The sequence below is a fragment of the Falco cherrug genome, chromosome 14 (genome assembly GCF_023634085.1).
Source record: "Falco cherrug isolate bFalChe1 chromosome 14, bFalChe1.pri, whole genome shotgun sequence".
Taxonomy (NCBI): Eukaryota; Metazoa; Chordata; class Aves; order Falconiformes; family Falconidae; genus Falco; species Falco cherrug.
In genome coordinates, this window is record NC_073710.1 from 22,027,557 (window position 1) to 22,044,974 (window position 17,418).

A 17,418-nucleotide genomic window follows, 5' to 3' on the forward strand; every position below is an offset into this window, starting at 1 on the left:
TCTCCAAAAAATACAGAGCCCCACGCATCGCTGCCCACAGCCTTGCCTTGGGCTGTGCCACCCTCCCTGCACAGCTGAGGGCAAGAGCCTGCTGCAGAGAACGGGCTCAGCCCCATGCAGCATGAACACATCTTCCAAACGGCCACAACCAATGGGCATTGCCTTGCACTGGGAGTTACTGGTCCAATTTGCAGCTCACACCAAGAAGCCACAGAACCGCAAGGTGCTCCTGGCTACCTGGGGCTGCTCTCACCCTACAGGGAAACGGTTTTACAAGCAGAGGGGGAGGGAAAGGCAGAGGCCAGAGCCAGGTGACAAGGGAAGCTCGCTCCAGCAGCTGCTGCTGAAGGACAGAAGGGAAAGCAGGTGTTTCCACAGACTTCTCCCCAGCCCTGGCTCTACAGGAACACAGCCAAGGCATGCTGCATTTAGCAAATACCCTCAGAGCTCCCCGGCCCTTTGACTTCAATGAGAATCTAGTCCAGAAGCTTCCGCTTCATGTCTACTCCAATGCAGCAGCACCTCACACCTTCAGGGCATTGCTGTTCCACCCCAAACAAACAGCTGCCGACACAACCCCCCACGCCAGCCACTGAGCAGTCCAAGGGGTAGCACGTGCCCTGGCAGGGCAGCTCACAGGCAGCACCCCAAACTGCTGCATTTCTGCCTGTGAGATACATGTTCACATTTATGGCAACTTTGATAGCAAAGAACAAAAAAGCTTTATTTTATAGAAGACTGCTTGGACACAAGAGTTAGCTTTTGGCACCTGAAGGCAGGAAACAGGCAGCACCCTGGGAACTCAATACACTTGCAGGGATTGCACCCAGGAGGAGGATGTTACCAGGAAGAAGCACAAGTAAGACATAACTGAAATCAGTAAGGGACTGGAACAACCAACATTTAAGTACCAAACCAAAAGTTAATGCTTTTAAAACCTCAAAACTGGGAGGGAGAAATTCTGACTTGCAGAGTAGTAATTTACAAGGCAGAAAGAAATATGGGCAAAAAATAAAAGTCTGAGCAGATCACCCTAGAAGCTCTGGGACAACGTGCTGCCTCTCTCCCACAGGGTACAGAATGCAAATGTATGAAACAAGTCCAAGTTTAGACAATTAAAACACAAGAACAGCCACCAATGATATTGTCCTGCTACTTGACAGCATCCGAGCTGAGAAAACTGTGATTTCAGCAGCCCATCAGGCTGGGATTTGTTCTGCAAAGGCTGCAGTTGTCAGGTAGAGAGGGAAGTCCCAATCCAGACAGTTTCCAAACAAGTGCCATCAGGTAGCACAGCTTGTGCCAACTGCAGAGAAACTTTGCAGCTACAACGAGACACAGGACTCTGGATTCCTGTCAGACATTGTTTCCCTCTGCTCCAGCAGTCTCAGGTACCACAAGGCAGAGGGGCTCACACTGGACCCAATACATATCAGGGTCAAGCACAGCGGCCTCCTACTACTATCGCTCTGGTCCACCTTTCAAAAGGTAAGTTTTTTGTACTGGAGGTCCTGTGGCTCCCAACTTTAGAGGATTCCCAGCTTTTTCATGGTCCGCCAGCGATCCTTAATCATCACTGCAGTGCGGTTCTGGAAGGGATATTGCTGGCAAATGGCCTTCCATCTCCCTTCTCCAAAGTTCTTCACGCCCTCTTTGATCCACTCGCTCTCTTGTACTGTCCATGACTAGAAAAGAGCACATAAGCAGCATTCTGTGAGTATAGAGTGCAGTTTCAGGGAGGAGTTGCATTTGGCAGAGGACTCCTTCCTAGCATGTCAGCTTCCCTTCATCATTTCTGCTAGTAACAGGGAGGAAAGGCAGAGATGTCAGCAGCACACACAACGCTCCACCCCTGCGGTGCAGATGTGCTCTTGGAACCGTTACAAGTAAACGAAGTGCTCAGCAGAAGTTCAGGAGTTCTGCTTCCCAAAGCACAACAGGGATGAGGTAAAAGAGGAATTACCTTTTGATGTGACCGCAAGCATTAGAGATACAAAGCACTCACTGCCTGCACCCTGCCCAACAGCATACAACTAGAGGGTTAAAAAAATCCCAGCCATAATCTGCAAGTTCAGGTCTGCAGGTCCCCTGAATTTTTGTACTGGAGGCAAAAATGATTGAAACAGCTACTTGGAATGAAGTGCTACATGGTGCACAGCAGCTATCCTCCTACAAGCAAGGGTGAAAGATTTCCTAGTAGCACCAATCTTGGGCCCTGTTCCCAGGTAACAGCTGCCATACACGTGTCCCTCACCCAAACAAGAAGCTGAACCTTGCCAGCATGCAGGGAACTCTGCAAACCTAGCTCTGAACCCCGTGCATCAAGGAAAAGGAACTTCACGGGCATGCAGGAGGCACACAGCTTTAGCCAGCTACCAAACCAGGCTGTTTTAGCAGAAACTCCAGCCAGCTCTGTGAATGCAAAGACCTGCACAACTTGGATCAAGCCTGGGTACTGCAAGCACCAGCCTCAGGGAACACTTTGCAACCCATCCTCCAGTGCTTCATTTGAAGCACAGCAGCAGCTCACCCAACTGCAGGGAACCAGAGGCTGCTGAGAAAGAGGTCTGAGCAGCAGCCTTCACCAATGTATTTCAAATAGTCCAATAGTTTGGTCTTCCATACTGACATGTCCTCATTTCAGGCCTTACTGAAAGGACTTAAGGGCTCCACATTACCTGCTTCTTGGAACCAGAGACTGAAGTCTTGCGGCTGTTTGTCCTGTATGATGCTGAAAAGCAAGGGAAGAGAATTACACCTGGCCGTAACTTGGGAGGTACAGACCTCCTCGGGAGACTCCCCTGGGCTTAGCTGCCGAGCTATGCAGTCAGCCTACAGTGTGAGCACCCACTGACAGACAATAAACTCAAATTCCTTTATCCCTCCCTTTTCTGCAGCTATAGCGTGCACAGCCCTTTCGTTTCAAACCCCAACTGCTTTATGTGAAAGCTTTTAATAAGATCTTTTTGTTTTAAACTAGCCAATACATCAAGAACAGTGGCATCCATCCAGGATGTGGCTACACTGTATGTTGAGGCTGGAATTAGACATCCATTGTCCACTCCTTTTCACCAGCTAAGCTACACATCTAGCTGCAAAGCGGACCAGACAACTGATCTGGCTGAAAAGGTAAACTTAGCCTTTTTTTCATGGCACTGAAGTAGGAACAGAGAAAGAGCTGTATTTCCAATATTTACGTTCTGTAAGCTAAGCATGATTAGTCTGAAACCTGAACAGGAGTTTTTGGTATGCATTTCAGGTCCAAGGTACAAAGAAATACCTTGAGGCTGGACAGCTACCTATTTTCTTGGGCTTTTAAAATTTCTGGTTTCTAAAACACAGTCACACAGAAGGTAGCAAGACACCCATGAATAAACCCTAAAGCCAGGATTACTATAAATTACCCCCAGCAACAGGAGCTCTTGTTCTTACGTGCATTTGGGAAGAGCTCATCCTCCTCACTCCACTGGTCTTTTACTTCTTCGACATATGAGCTGACCCACCTTCCATGGAGGGACCTGAAAGCAGACAATCATTTACTTTGGCTACTGGCTAGAGAGAATGTTTTATGGGGAGAAAGTGCAGGAGCACAGCAGGCAAACCTGTGATCAGCATGCAGTGTGGAGAAACGCACCCATAAAGCAAGATATAAACACACCATCATCTCCTCCACTCCCCTCAGAGGGGATGAATCCCCAGGAGCCCCTGTCTGAAGGCATGGCATGCAATATATACTCAAACAAAGTGGACTATCATATCTCTTAGCCAGCATTTGCAAAAACAAGTGACTGGGTATCCACTAGTCAATTAAGCACCTGAAAGCAAACAAGAGACAGCTGGACTTCCTAGGCCTTCATGTATGACACTGACACACCAACAGCTCAGGGGACAAGCTTTTAGTCTTCAAAGCACTTAATTCTCACTGTCTCACTACTAAGGTCAACCGACCCAGAGAGGCCTCTCCATAAGATCGCGTGCCTCAGTGCCAACACCTTCCTTCCAATCCTCAAGCACAAACTTGTGAGGTGAAATTAAGTCTGTTAAAAACTTCAAAATGTTCACCTATGGCTATCACATCAAATATGAATGAAGCCATTTATGACTACAGGAAAATAACTGTTCTATATTCTTACTTGAAGCTGCACTGCTGAGCTCCTCCTTCCTGCACAGAAACATTTGAGAACCAGCTACTGGCAGAGATGCCCACGATTAGATTTCCAGCCAGATGTCCTAAGTGCCACCACTACCACGAGTCCTGACATTTAGAAGTCTTCAACACACAAAATCCACACAAGCAGCACAGACAGTAAGTGGCTTTTCAGGTGTACCAGAAACCAGTTTGTACAGTGGCAGGGCTGAAACTTGAGAACTGCTCAAGCCAGCAGTCAGCCACATGGCAACAGCCCTGTTCTAGGCTCTTCCTGATCCCGCACCAACCCTGGCTGCGGGCACCACACAGGATGGGAAGTCTCGCTCTGCCCAGCCCCTTCCCAGGGCAGTCAGGCACAGCACTCTGCTCTGGAAGAGTTCACAAAACATCATCCTGTCCCCATCACATTCCCCAGCACCCTCAAAATAAAACTCTAGACATATCCTAGGGACAGCAACATCAGCTGCTGCAATGTACTACCAGAAAAAACAAACCCAAAAGACACCAAGTGGTGACCACTCAGGTCTTTGAAACAGTAGGAAATTTATGAACTAAAGTTTCCAGACAACTCTAGGAAGTGGACAACAGCAGGGGTAAAAAATCCCTCCTCAGTGTCCCCATAAACAGGGACAATTAGTTTAACCCCTGAACAAGACAGACCAGCAAAGTATCTGAGAGACTTCATTGCTGTTAGCATCAACCAGCTGCACTGCAGCAGCACATCCTGATTTACAGCCACTCTCCTGTGCTTCAGAGAAAGACAATCCCTCTCCAGAGAAGCCAAGTTACACAGAGCACAGATCTTTACTGCCCACCTTCAAAACCAAACCTTTATGCTCTTGACATTCGTAAGCCACGAAACCAAGGGAAATGGTATTTTATTTATCTTTCTGAAGACATCCAGTGCTCTGCAGTCCTCCCAGTCTCACTCCTGGGGATCCAAAACATCATTTTTGCTGGTTGCTATGCTATTTCACTAAGCAAAAGAGAAGCAGCTCAGACATTTAAGCAGTAAGCTTTGTTACAGCCTCCAGGAGATACTCACGAGACTCTTAGCTATAGCTATAAGTTTAACCAACCAACATGTTTCACGTACAAAAGAGCTTACGTGAGACCAGTGTCACATGTCTCAGGAAGTGGACCTTCAGTCTCACTAACCAAAGCACAGACAAACACATCTTACCTGTGATACACACACTGGAATCACCTACCGATACTAACTGCAGTACCTCTGACTCACTGCCAGTGGAAGTTGGATCGTTTTCTCCCCCCCCCATTAACCAAACAGTAAAGTCTAACAACAACAGGGCAAGGTTGGTCAACATACTCATCTTGAACTAAAGGGAAAGGTTTTTTGTTGTTCGCACTGATGTCAGCTGCAAGTTAAAAGACTGGATGAGATTAGAATATACCACAAGAGGTGAGCTTCGTACTTTTGTCTCTTAGTAGGTACAGGCTGCTCATGTGGTTTCTGAGCACATCTGGAAGCAGAAAATACAGGTAACTCCTGTGAAGAGTCTGGGCTCTCACTCAAGTCTGTGTACTGGGAGTCTTGCTCCATGATCAGGTTGCTTATGGTAATCAACCGTTTGCCCTCACAGGGTATTGCAGGAGGGTATGAAATATCAGAATCTTGATTCTCCTTTTCTTTTTGCTTCTTGGTTCTGTGGGATACAGAAGGAGACAGTTGCTGGGGGAAAGAAAAGTCTGTTTCATCCAGTTTGGTGAAGAGTGCATCGGAATCCTGGGAGTCTGACAGGACCTTGAAAGCTTCTCTCAGAACAGAAATCCCATATGTAGTTACATTTCCAGAGGGCTGCCTACAAAATAAACAGAACTGATCAAGTTGTAAAGGTATCACCATGGTGGCTCCACTTCACTGAAATCAGTCTTTTCCCTACTGTGTGACCCTCAACAACTGACCCTAGGGTGCAAACAAAATTTACTCAAGAGGGCACTCCCAACCCTTTGCCTTACCCTTCTTCTGAACAGTGCGGTGCACCAGGGAAGCAGGTCTTGAGAGAACACACCCAAGCTTTGTGCCCGCTGGATGTCCTGCTACTCTTTGACTCAGGGCTGACCTACATGGGTACCAAACACTGCTCCACAAGAGCAAACCTTCTGGCAGCCACTGCCCTCCCTCCCTAGTTTAGAGGAGTACTACATATCTTCAGAAAAAAACCCCCAAACAAACCATCTTAACATTTTTACTGCTATCTAGACAGAATTCTTACACCAATGGCCTTTGGGGTGTGCTTGGGCAGACCTGCTTGGGCTGGCATTTGGGGAAGTTAAGAGCTGCCTGGACAGAGCAAACTACCCCTCAGAAGAGAACTGCTGCCACACTTCTCCACAACACAGGGCCAGATTCCTCTGCCCACCTTTCCAAGTCCCTGGACACTCCTGGAAGTTCTAAAGAACCAGCAGCAGCCTCAGATACTTCCATAGGCTCTGAAGCATCTTCCAAGATACCACCCGCTGCTATTATACGTTCGGGAGTTCTTGCTGGGTCAGTAGTTCCTTCCACAGGCTCAGGAGCTGCTGCAGAGTCACTAGGCTCTTCCATAAGCTCAGGCACTGCTGTAGGGTGATCTGCCCTTTCTGCAGAGCTGGGAGCTCCATTCAGGTCTTTTGCTGTTTCTGCAGGCTTGGGAGCTTCTGCTGGGTCCTCTGCCCTTTCTGAGGGCTCCAGAGCTGCCGCCTGGTTCTTTGGCTTGTTTGCAGACTCAGGAGTCGCTGATGAGCGTTTTGGCTCTTCAGCATGTTCTGAATTCAAAGTCTTTTTCATTATCTGGGACAAAGAAAAAGTATGCAACTATTATAAAGATGATTCCTCATACTACATCCAATTTTATATCCCCTCCCAAAGGCATTTTAAGCTGCTACTTGCAGTAGTACACCATCTACAGAGTTCATGTCAATCAAAACAGACTGAAAGATGGGTTTGACTATATAAACCTTTTATGAGTGGGCTGAATTTGAAGTATTTTAGATTTAACCCACTGTTAAACAGGTGCCTAAACTCTTAACTCATTATTGGCACAGAAAGCATATAGAAGGCAAATTACTGTATTTTATTGCCTCATGGCAAAGTAAGTGTCAGTTTTCCCCAGATCTGCACCTCACGCCATTGCCAGGCAGGGCAAGCAGGGCAGACACGTACCGTTAGCAGCAGTGGCTCCGAATCATCCACATAGGTCTTCACAAACTGAAACACACTCTGCTGGAAGTTCTTGTAAGAGAAGTTTCTGACCAATGGATGAGTTAAATTCTTCTCCTGGATGACAGTCAGAAACTTGTCCCTCTTTTTCTAGAGGAGAGGTAAGATGCTCTCAATAGGTACACGGGAGCTAGGATCTAGCTCTTCTCTATTAGATATCTCCCAGGCACAACTAATTTATAGCAATATAAGGTTGGGAAAAGGCCAAGGCAATGTGAAAGCCACCTTGTTTTAGCAGTTCTGACTTTCTGCTTTCAGTGCCCAAAACATTACACTGTCTATAGAAACAGGAACGGGGACTCCCTCTGCTTTCAGAACGAGCCCTTCTTAGGAATTCATGCTCTACATGTGATCTCAAGTTTGCCTTGAAGCAAAGGATGAATATTGATGCCTGGAAGATCCACAAAGGTACATGAAGGAATGTGGTTAATAGAAGGAGCTCCAAAGTGATGATTGGCACACTTTAGAAATGCCACTGAGGGTCTGTCAATCAAGGAGGATTCTTATCATTTCAGCACCCCTATGCTCTCTTCTTGTTCAGGTTTCCCTGAAACACATTCTTCTCAGGGAAACCTTTCACACTTGCAATATGCACCAGCCCTACCCCAACACCCCTATCAGACCACCTCAAAACAACCCCCCTCCCCAATACAGCATAAGATACAAAAGACAGTCCTCAAGCAGCCATCTTCCATCCTGGCATGGACACACCTGGCTTTTGGGCTCCTTCCCCATATGCCTCTTGACAATTTTTGAAGCTTTATCAAACTCTCCATTTTTGATGCAGACAATAACAGCCTACAGAAGAAAAACAACAATTTCACTGCTGACACTGAATTGCCGTATTTTCTAGATCAGCTCTGGAAAAGCACATACAGTAATCAAGTACAGCACAGGTAACAGCTTAGTACTTATACGGAGAAACAGCTTCTACACTAACTGATGAAGAAGCACATACACTGAAGATATGCATTTGAGGCCAAGTTGGCACTAAGAGCAGTATTCCACACAAGGCAATTCCCACAGTCATTTACCCAAATTTTCTCTCAGACAAAAGGTGAACTGAGTATTTATTGGAAAAGATAAATTCTTACAGCTTCCTTCACTCTTTGCTGAACATCTTCCATTGTCTTCTCAGCGATAGAAAATTCTCTCTGAACAAGCTCCAGGACACCGATTGCCGATTCAAGTGGGGTGAGCTCCAGCTCCTTATCAAAGGCACAATCTACAAGAAACCACAGCTGTTAGTTCGCGAGGCATTCACAGTGATGCCCTACAGTGAGCTAGTTACTTATTTGCTTAGTTTGACTGCAAATTCTAGAGCTACTGAGAAGGATGAGAAGGAATGGCAGGCTGAGTGCCAACCACCTAAACTGCAAGATTTGCCCCCACCAGGCATGGAAAGCTACAAGAAGCAACATTTGACTACAAATAACCAATCCAGGGGAAGCATTTCAGAAGGTATGAAGCTGAGCAGAAGCCACAAGCCTGGTACATTCAGATAGCAGGACACCCCTGGAGCGTGGGTTCCAGCACACCACTCTTGGCCACGGCAGCATGATGCAGAGATGAACAGCCACACTCTCTGGCCCCTTACCCTCAGGGAAAAAAAGCTCCTACAGCCTAACAACTTCAGCCCAGACCTCTGCCCTGCACAGCCCTGCCCCTAGGAGCTGCAGGCGTGCAGCCACAGGGCAGGGCGTGCTGAGGCTGGGGGAGCAGGCTGCAAGCCTCAAGCCACCACTGGCGTTTCCTCAGGCCCTTGCCGGGAGGGTTAGGGACCCACCGAGGTTCTCGCCTTCCTCAATCCGTGACAGCAGTTGCATTACGCGTAGCATTTGGATGACCGTGGGCTCCTTGTCCAAGGGCCGTAGCAGCAGCGCTGTGGGACAAGGGGCAGGTTACGCCGGTACGTCCCGGGCCCCGCTGCCGGCCCCACCGTCCCGGGCCCGTCCCAGCCGCCGTCTCGCTGTCCCTCCCGACTATCCCCCTGCCCCAGCAACGGCCCCGGCCCGCCGTCCCCGGCCCGCGCGGCCCACCCTGCATGACGTCGCGGAGCTGGCGGAAGTCGCCATTCCGCCCCGAGCGGTAGGCCGCCATGGCCTGATGGAAGTAGAACTGCAGGACCCAGCTGTTCATCATCTCCTCGGACACGCCGCTTCGCGCCGCCATCACCTCTCGCCAGGCCGACCGTGCCCGCTTCTTCACCATCCCGCCAGAAACCGACGCGAAGCCCCAGCGGAAGTGACGACAGCAGCGCGCTCTGTGGCCCTATTTCAGGCCGCGCCCGCCGCTACCGGCATGCCCCGCGCCAGCCCCGTCGCGGCGGCAGCTCCCAGCGTGCAGCGCGCCGCCTCCAGGCCCAGCTGCCGCCCCCTGGCGGGCGGGCGTTGCACTGCGGCCTCGGGGCCTCGCGGGGACCGGCCCTGCCGGGTCCGAGCCCCCAGCGTGGGCATCACCCGGCAGGCTGGGCCCGCCCCGCGCCCCGGCAGCCCCCCCGCTGCCTTACGGCGCCGCTGTGCTGGGGCCGGAGCTGAGCGGCGGGTCGTACCGGGCCTGAGGCCATTCTCTGCCCACCCGAGAGATAAATGGGGAGCAAGGGGCGCAGGCGGCTGCCACCCTTCAGGCTCTTCCAGCAGCAGGTTTCATTCTCCCAGCAGAAACCGTGTTTTCTGGAGGAAAATGACCGTGTTTCAGCTGGGAAGCATGGAGTGGAAGGGAAACTGCCACCTGCACGTTGTGGGGGACCCCCAGCGGGGTGCTTCACCTCGCGCCTGACCAGGTCCCGAGCTGCCTGTTACACTCGTGCTATCACCTCCAATGGCCGGTGCTGCCTCTGCCAGCACGGGCAGGTGCTGAGGGCTCTCGGGTGGAGCAGAGCTGCGATGTGCCCTGAAGCGCGGACCACCCCGCCGAGCCATGCTGCGACACCTTTGGGACAGGAACATTGACAGAAATCGCAACACACACCTGACTGCCCCACGGGCTGCTGCCTCAGAGGGAGCACCAACACCCAACATGGGGCGTGAGGTTAAGGCTTAAGCACAACCTGCATTTGTAGATGTGTTGGGGTCTGCAGCGGGTCTGCAGACAAGTTAGTTGACTTCAAAGACTTAGCCGTGTACCTTTAAGACAGCCACAAATTGTCAGGTATGTAAACAGGGTGTGAAGAATTGGAACTTAGAACCGCAGCAGATGGGCACCTACAGCAACAGCAAATAGCAAGCAAGAAGAAGGACACAAAAACCTATCAGGGTCTAACACCTGCACTGTCTAAGATGTATAAATAGTTTGTATACAAACAATAAAGGCCATTTTTGTCCGAACCCAGCCACGCAGACATAGTGTTTCTTTTCAGTCTGCCTGGACTTGCATCACCACATAGATGCGATTGAACACTTCAAGTATTAGAGTTGCTGTTTTTTACTTTATCTGTTGGGCTTTTTTACTCTATGCTCTTTACTCTAGTTTTTTGAGCAGCCTGGATGTTTTCATACACTCTGTACATCTGTTTCTTGTACTCCAGCCATCTGCAAATCCCATTCCCCTAACCTGCAACAAGACAACGAGGTCCCCGTTTCAGTGTTTTGGGGCAGAGATTTTCCCATAGTTACCCAGACTTTGTGTAACAAATCTGAAGCCCGGACTTCCCAATGATCCCAGTGAGCGAGGGCCAAGACAAACCGGTGCCCTGAGGAAGCTGGTTTAGGCAAAGGCCAAGCAGGGCTCTGGCAAGCCGATCCTCCAGATTACAGCATGGTTCTCTGCCATGCTGGGATGTCTCTCACTCAGACACGGCATCTCTTTGGCCCAGGGAATGGCACTGACACCATTCTGGAGACTGTCTCACCTGAGGTGGAAAAGCACGTGAAAATTCCTCTCACATTAGGTTATCCAGGATACTCCCCTCCACCCCTGGCCAGAGAAGGAAACGCATATGAGAAAAATCAGCGTGTCAAATGGAAAACAGTAAAAATGGGAGGGATTTTTTTATTGGCAAACAAAGGGAGATAAAAATAATCTGTGCAAGAAAGAAGGGTGGCTGCTCACCCGGGGCAGCGTGACTGCCCTGGGGAAATCAAGCACAGAAGAGGAACTGTCTGAGCGGGACACGGTACAGCCGTGTCATACAGCCAGCGAGTCAGTGCCCTTACATGTTAGGAAGGATGCAGCGAGAGATACCGGCGGCTGTTTCCTGGGCTGAGAGGAGATGGCAGAGCAACGTGCTTTGGTTAAAATACTTTTCCGTATGAAATATCCCTGAGCAAAATGGTTTTGCTCTTTTTCTGTCACAAGATGCAAGAACAGGTGACAGGGCTGGGACTCCTGAACTTCACTGTTCTCCCCTCGGTTCAAGGAGAGGCTGATGCGCCCCAGCAGAGATCGGTTGCCCTCACAGCCTTTCAAGAACTGCTGTTGCTCTCCTGACTAGTAAACTCCATGTTTTCTGAAATGTTCAGTCACTTGCACACCCAAGATACATACACACTGCCGTTCCAACTAGATGTGCCAGCCACTTTGGCAGATCCCACCAGCCCAGTACGGGTTTTAGGATTTTGAGCCATTTAATTTATTTTTGCTCAGAGATCACAAAAGAGAGTCCCTGGGGTCCTCTACAAAGCAAAACAAAGCAGGCTTTCTCTCTGAGATGCCTGGATGAAGCCATTTGGGGCTACCTGCCTTCTCCAAGCAAGGCTTCGCTCAGGAAAAGTGGCAGAGCTGTTGCTCACCAGGTCCACTTCCTCAGCCTCCTGCGTCTGCCTCCTGTCTTTGCCCCTCTGGGGCTGCCATCACCTCCTCCTTGTGCCCACCAGCATCCCCCCAGTGAAGGTGACATCCCTTTAGATCTCCTAGGGGCGCTGCTCAGTAGATTCACTTCCTGCCCTGTCAGATGGAACTGCTCCAGGTGAGAAAAGACCCATGAGGCTTCTGCAATTTCTGGGATGGTTTGTTTGGACAGCAGCAGCTGAAGGAGCCGTAGCGTTGGTGACACTGACAGATGTCAGAAAGCAGTAATCACCAGGGCAGAGCTGCGGGGCAGCTGAGAAAGTGCTAATCTCCCTATGTGCTGCTGGAGCCAGGAGTGGGCATGTGACAGGGGCCACACTCTTGGCATCTTAATCAAGGCTTCCTTCCCACACAGCCCCACAGCCTACCTGGGCCAATTATGTGTTAACAGCACCCAGCATGGGAAAACAAGCCTGAAATTGGGATTTCCAGAGTAAATACAGAAATGCAAACCATTGTTTTACTCTCTGAATCTTCTACAGTGCATGAAAAGGAAGCAGGGATTATGAAAACAGGCAGTGGACCTAGAATGCAAGTGGCCTCACTGTCCAGTTTCACCAAATCCTTGCCCAGTGTCATCATCATTTTTTTCAGGAAAAGGTTTGGTGCTTCCCATGCCAAACGAAACACTGAGCAGGAAGGCACAAATTACAGTTGTGTTTGTGCTTTTTAGTCTTAACTACTTGATTTATGGATTATGATGAAGTGATTAGAGATGAAAGAAAACATTCCAGGGAACAAGATCTGCACGTTGCTGCAATCTCGTGTCTGTCTTTCTGTATGAGTTACAGTGGAAAACAAAACAGGAAAGTCACGAGGGGCACCTGGTCACCACTCCCTCCCTCCTCTTCTCTGTTGTAGAGCACTGGCTGCGTGTGCAGCGCTGCAGCAAACAGAAGCTCTAAAGAGCTTGCTCTCTAGACAGACACACGACAGATTTCTGACTTCTGTTTGGACTTGATAATGGTAAGGAAAAGCAGCAACTGAATTCTGTTGCTCAATAAATAAATGTAGAGCTGATTTGTTACCACAATCATTATTTGTATTGCTAATGTGCCTAGAAAGCCTGGTTGTGGACCAGGATGCCACTACATTATGTGCAAATGCAAAACAGGTACTGCAGCAAGTAGTCTTAGAAAGGCAGCTGACAGCTACAGAAAAAACAGGCAACAGCTGAACAGTGGAAAAGGGAAATGTTGAGAAGGATGATGAGGTTGCTTTGCCAAAAACACAGAGAAACCCTCCAAGCATGAAAGCTGCAGAAGAGAAAGCACAAAGGCACTTATTAAAAAAAATTATCAAGTAGGTTACAGAAACTTTACTGTGAACCAATTTGAGGCAAAGGTTAAGTACTTCATATTGAAATCGAGACAGGCAGAAATGCGCTGGGAAGGATCTAGAAAAAGAGACGTATTTTTTTATGGAACCAAGGGATGGGGCCAGCAGAAATGTGCCAAGAGATGGGTAGCCTCGTTGAACTGAGGGCAGCGTGATCTTTACAGCAGCTCTTTGTGTGAAATGATACATGACTACACTTGTCAAGGCCAGGCAGGAAGGCATGGTGGCAACAGGGGTGCACAACGATGAAACCCCATGTTACTTCATGTAGAGAAATTATAGAGGAATGAAGGCAGGAATGAGAGAGAGAGAGAGCACTCGGGATGTAGAGGAGACAAGGAGAGGCCCTGGGAGAAGCAGGGAGCCTGGATGAGGAGAGGCTGGCTGGAAGAGGAGCTGGGAGAAGGAAGGATGCAGCAGAGGCAAGAAGTAGGGTGGACTGGCCTGAAGAGGATGAAGAAAAGGCATGGACAGTAGATGAACTTTTGAAACTTTGTGGGGGATTAGTGGCTGGTGCAAGGTATGGGAACTACTTATTGAAGTTAACCTGGTATGGGATGGTAAAAGCCTTGTTGCAGCCAGCTAGTTTTCATAGTGCTGTGATAACTTCATGCTACATAGCCTGGCTGGGGGGAGCTTCCTGCTTAGCAACCTTACACAGTAAGGGAACTGCAAGGCTGTGTGTCACATCAGTGCAAGGAGCCAGAAATGCTTCCATGTCAGACAGGATGCTTGGGTTACACACAGAACCAGATATAAAAGATATACAGAAAGGATCCAAACAAGATTAAGCTCAATATTTAAGCTATGTTGAGACTGAGCTATTGATTAGGTAACTGAAGAAGTTTGAGAACAACAGGCTAAGGCTGTAACAATATACAAATATCTGGTTAAGTAAATGTGTGGACTTGCCCAAAAAGAGAAGATACTGGTATTTGCATTTGCCCAAAACCAGAAGATACTGGTGTTTGCATTTACTGAAGTATCTGTATTGCTGTGAAATAGCTGAAGAGGAAGCTGTGAGGTCTGTGCCCTCCAGCCTGTAACAGAGCTAGAGGAAAAGGAGGCCAAGGATTTCAAGAACAGCGTGCACAGCCAAAGCATGTACAGACAGAGCACTGGTTCTGACACTTGGCTTGGAAGAAGTCCCTGCAGACTACACTGGACAACAGTGGGGAACAAGTGTGTTATTTAAAGGAGGACTTCAAGTGTGCATGCATTGCCTCAATTACAAAAAAATAAGTTATCATAAATGGAAGCACCAAGAGACAGAAAAATAATCTAGCTTTATAGCTGTCTTGCTAAATGTTGTGAAGTAACATGGAGTGTGGCCACAGAAAAACCTACAATTCACTGGAGCAATATTGCAAAGGCAATGCATTCAACCATGTGCTGTGCTACCTACCAGGCTTTTGGAGAAGCAGAAATCCCAGTCTGCTGTGCCAGCAGAGTACGAGTAACAATTGTGATGAAAGACTACAAGCTTGCTGGGAAGCACAAGGCAGTTAAATGCACTTAGAAAGACAGTCTTTGCTACAGCTATGAGAACTGTGTGAACAACGAGGAAAAGTCACCAGCACACTGGGTACCAAAGGACGTGAAACATTCAGTAAAGTTCATAAAGATATAGCATTGCTGTGGTGTATCCAGATTTATAGCTTACTTCCTAAGACAAAGAACTCACTGACAACAGGAGATGGATTTGAATCCTACACAAATTAGACTGATCTGAATGTCTGCTCTCCCCACCCTTTACTCTTTACTTTTTTTTTGTTTTGGCTTTATTTCCTTACTACTGCTTTGATTGCATCTCGATCCCCGTTTCCTTGTACAAAACCAGCAGAACAAGGCCAGGATAAGCCAGTGTATGAAAAATGCTGCTGAATAGTAAATGCTGTACTACTTATCTAAAGGATGACGCACCTATGTTTAGTTAAAAGTCTGAAATGCCCAAGGACCCTTATTGCCACATGACGGATGTACAGACTGCTAAGTCCTTGGGTTGGTTATCTTTAGAAGGGACATTTTGTCTTAGATTCCTGTTGTACATGCAACGTGGTGAAGATGGAGACTTTAAACATGGCCGCTAAGGAATAGAGTCTGCGTAGAGACAACTCCTCGAGGACATTGTGCAGGCACCAGGTATGTAAATGAATTCTCAGAATTGTAATGAATATGTAAACAATTTCTTGGAAAACTAATGAATAGGTATGAGTAACTTGTATAAAGGGGGGATTGAAAAGTCCCCTCGATGTGCATGACTTTGGTGGAGCGATCCCCCATGCACCCAGCGCTGCCGAATAAAGATAACCTCCGCTTGCCTGCATATTGCCGACTGATTCTTCGAACCACTGCTATGCCAGGTCTCAGCCCAGAACTTCAGCCGTTTGCAAAGGTTGTGCATTACAAGAGTAACTGAATCGGAGACTATGATTGGCAGGCACCACTGGAGCAATTGCTTTCTCTCTAGTAATAAGAGATACCCTTCTTTCTTACCAGACAGTGGCCTAGAAATTTTGTTTTGATATACAGCCTGGGGTCTTTAGGGAGCTAACCTGTCTTTGTACTGAAATGGATATGGACAGACAGCATGGTTAGTTAGGGTAACACCTTTGGGCTGATAAATCTCCCAGACTGTACCATTTGGTAAATCTCATTCCCACAGAGATCCCAGCTTAGTGGCAAGACAGGTACAGGTACCTACTTCACTTTGAGTGCCTTTTAAAATCCCAGCCATAGCAAATGGCACTAATGTTAGCTTGCTTGAATTCTCTTTGCATATACCTTTAATCTTTAGCCAGTGTTGTTAATAGTATTAGCACTTCTTACAACATAGGGCATTTCTGCCTCCTCAGCAGTTCTGTTAAAACAAATAGTTCACTGTCCAGCATTACACCTGCACTGCAAGTCTAAGAAAATAAATTCCACAGCCATGAATGCAAGATCATAAATGAAAACCATCAAGTTTACAAATGACTCTGGTTCCTGAGCTTCCAAACAGTCTCTCTGGCCCTGAACCTGTTCAGTGTGGGTGGCAAGGAAGAGAGAACTTACTGACTTGCATCAGATCTGCATGTGAACACTTTCCTTTAGGAACTGCTAAAAAGGCAGCACTCTGAGGTCTGCGGCACCTCCACTGGCTCAATGTAAAGATCTGCAAGATGGCCATTATTTTGTACACACGCAAAAAGAAAACAAAAGGAGCAGTGACAAATCTGTTCCCACTGGCAGTGGAATCAAAGCCTACCAAAGAAGCGCTACAGATCTCCCAGGGGACACCCCGTACACCTTCCTCATAGAACAGCGGCTACCTGCGACCCCCTGTCCCCGCACCCCTGCGGCTGCCTCGCAGATGCCGCCCTGCCCCTCCCGCCGCGTGCTACCGGAGGCAAGCCAGTGGCGGAGCCCTGCGGCCCGGCGCGGGAAGAAGTGCCGCAGCTCCGGCCGCGGGCAGCCAAGCGAGCTCGGGCGGGTCCTGACAGCAGCAGGCGCCTCCCGGGAGATGCCGGACTCTCCTCACCCGCCCAACAAGCCAGACGGTAGGGTTACCAGAGGCGGGGGACGGGCACCGGCGCGAGCAGGCTGCTGACAGGCTCCTAGCTCCGGCGGCCAAGGCAGGGCGGCCGGGGCCGGGGGGCCGTGCCACCGGGGCCGCGTCGCAGCGCGCCGCCTGAGGCGAGGCGACGCTCAGCGCCTTCCCGCCCAGTCGCTCTGGCCGCTCCCTATTGGTCCACACACCGCACCGCGCCCTTCCATTGGCTGCAGCCAGTACCTGCCGTCGCCCCACCGCCGGTGCTGCTCGCTCCTCATTGGCCGGCGGAATCTGCCGGGAGCCGCCGCGGGCCATTAGCTACAGGGGGCGGGTGGGGGCGTCCGCTATCCCTACGGCGGCTGCTGTGGGCCAAGCCCGTCGTTCCGCGAA

The 17,418-nt window shown here is 49.1% G+C and overlaps 1 protein-coding gene across 5 annotated transcripts; it reads right to left on the reverse strand.

The window, feature by feature from the left end:
- Window positions 1-698: 698 nt before the first annotated feature.
- On the reverse strand, window positions 699-17,406 carry TERF2 (telomeric repeat binding factor 2). Of its 5 annotated transcripts, none has more exons than XM_055726379.1 (10): window positions 9,410-9,669; window positions 9,157-9,252; window positions 8,465-8,595; window positions 8,082-8,168; window positions 7,314-7,460; window positions 6,532-6,941; window positions 5,584-5,814; window positions 3,433-3,518; window positions 2,679-2,731; window positions 699-1,685 (listed from the first exon to the last, which is right to left on the reverse strand). In XM_055726379.1, the coding sequence occupies exons 1-10, from the start codon at window positions 9,579-9,581 to the stop codon at window positions 1,527-1,529; spliced, it is 1,572 nt and encodes a 523-aa protein (XP_055582354.1). In that variant the 5' UTR covers window positions 9,582-9,669; the 3' UTR covers window positions 699-1,526. The 5 variants fall into 5 exon arrangements, with proteins under 5 accessions (XP_055582354.1, XP_014133905.2, XP_055582352.1 ...); XM_014278430.3 differs by having other exon boundaries at window positions 5,584-5,970; window positions 9,410-9,668; XM_055726377.1 differs by lacking the exon at window positions 2,679-2,731 and having other exon boundaries at window positions 5,584-5,970; window positions 9,410-9,671.
- Window positions 17,407-17,418: the final 12 nt, after the last annotated feature.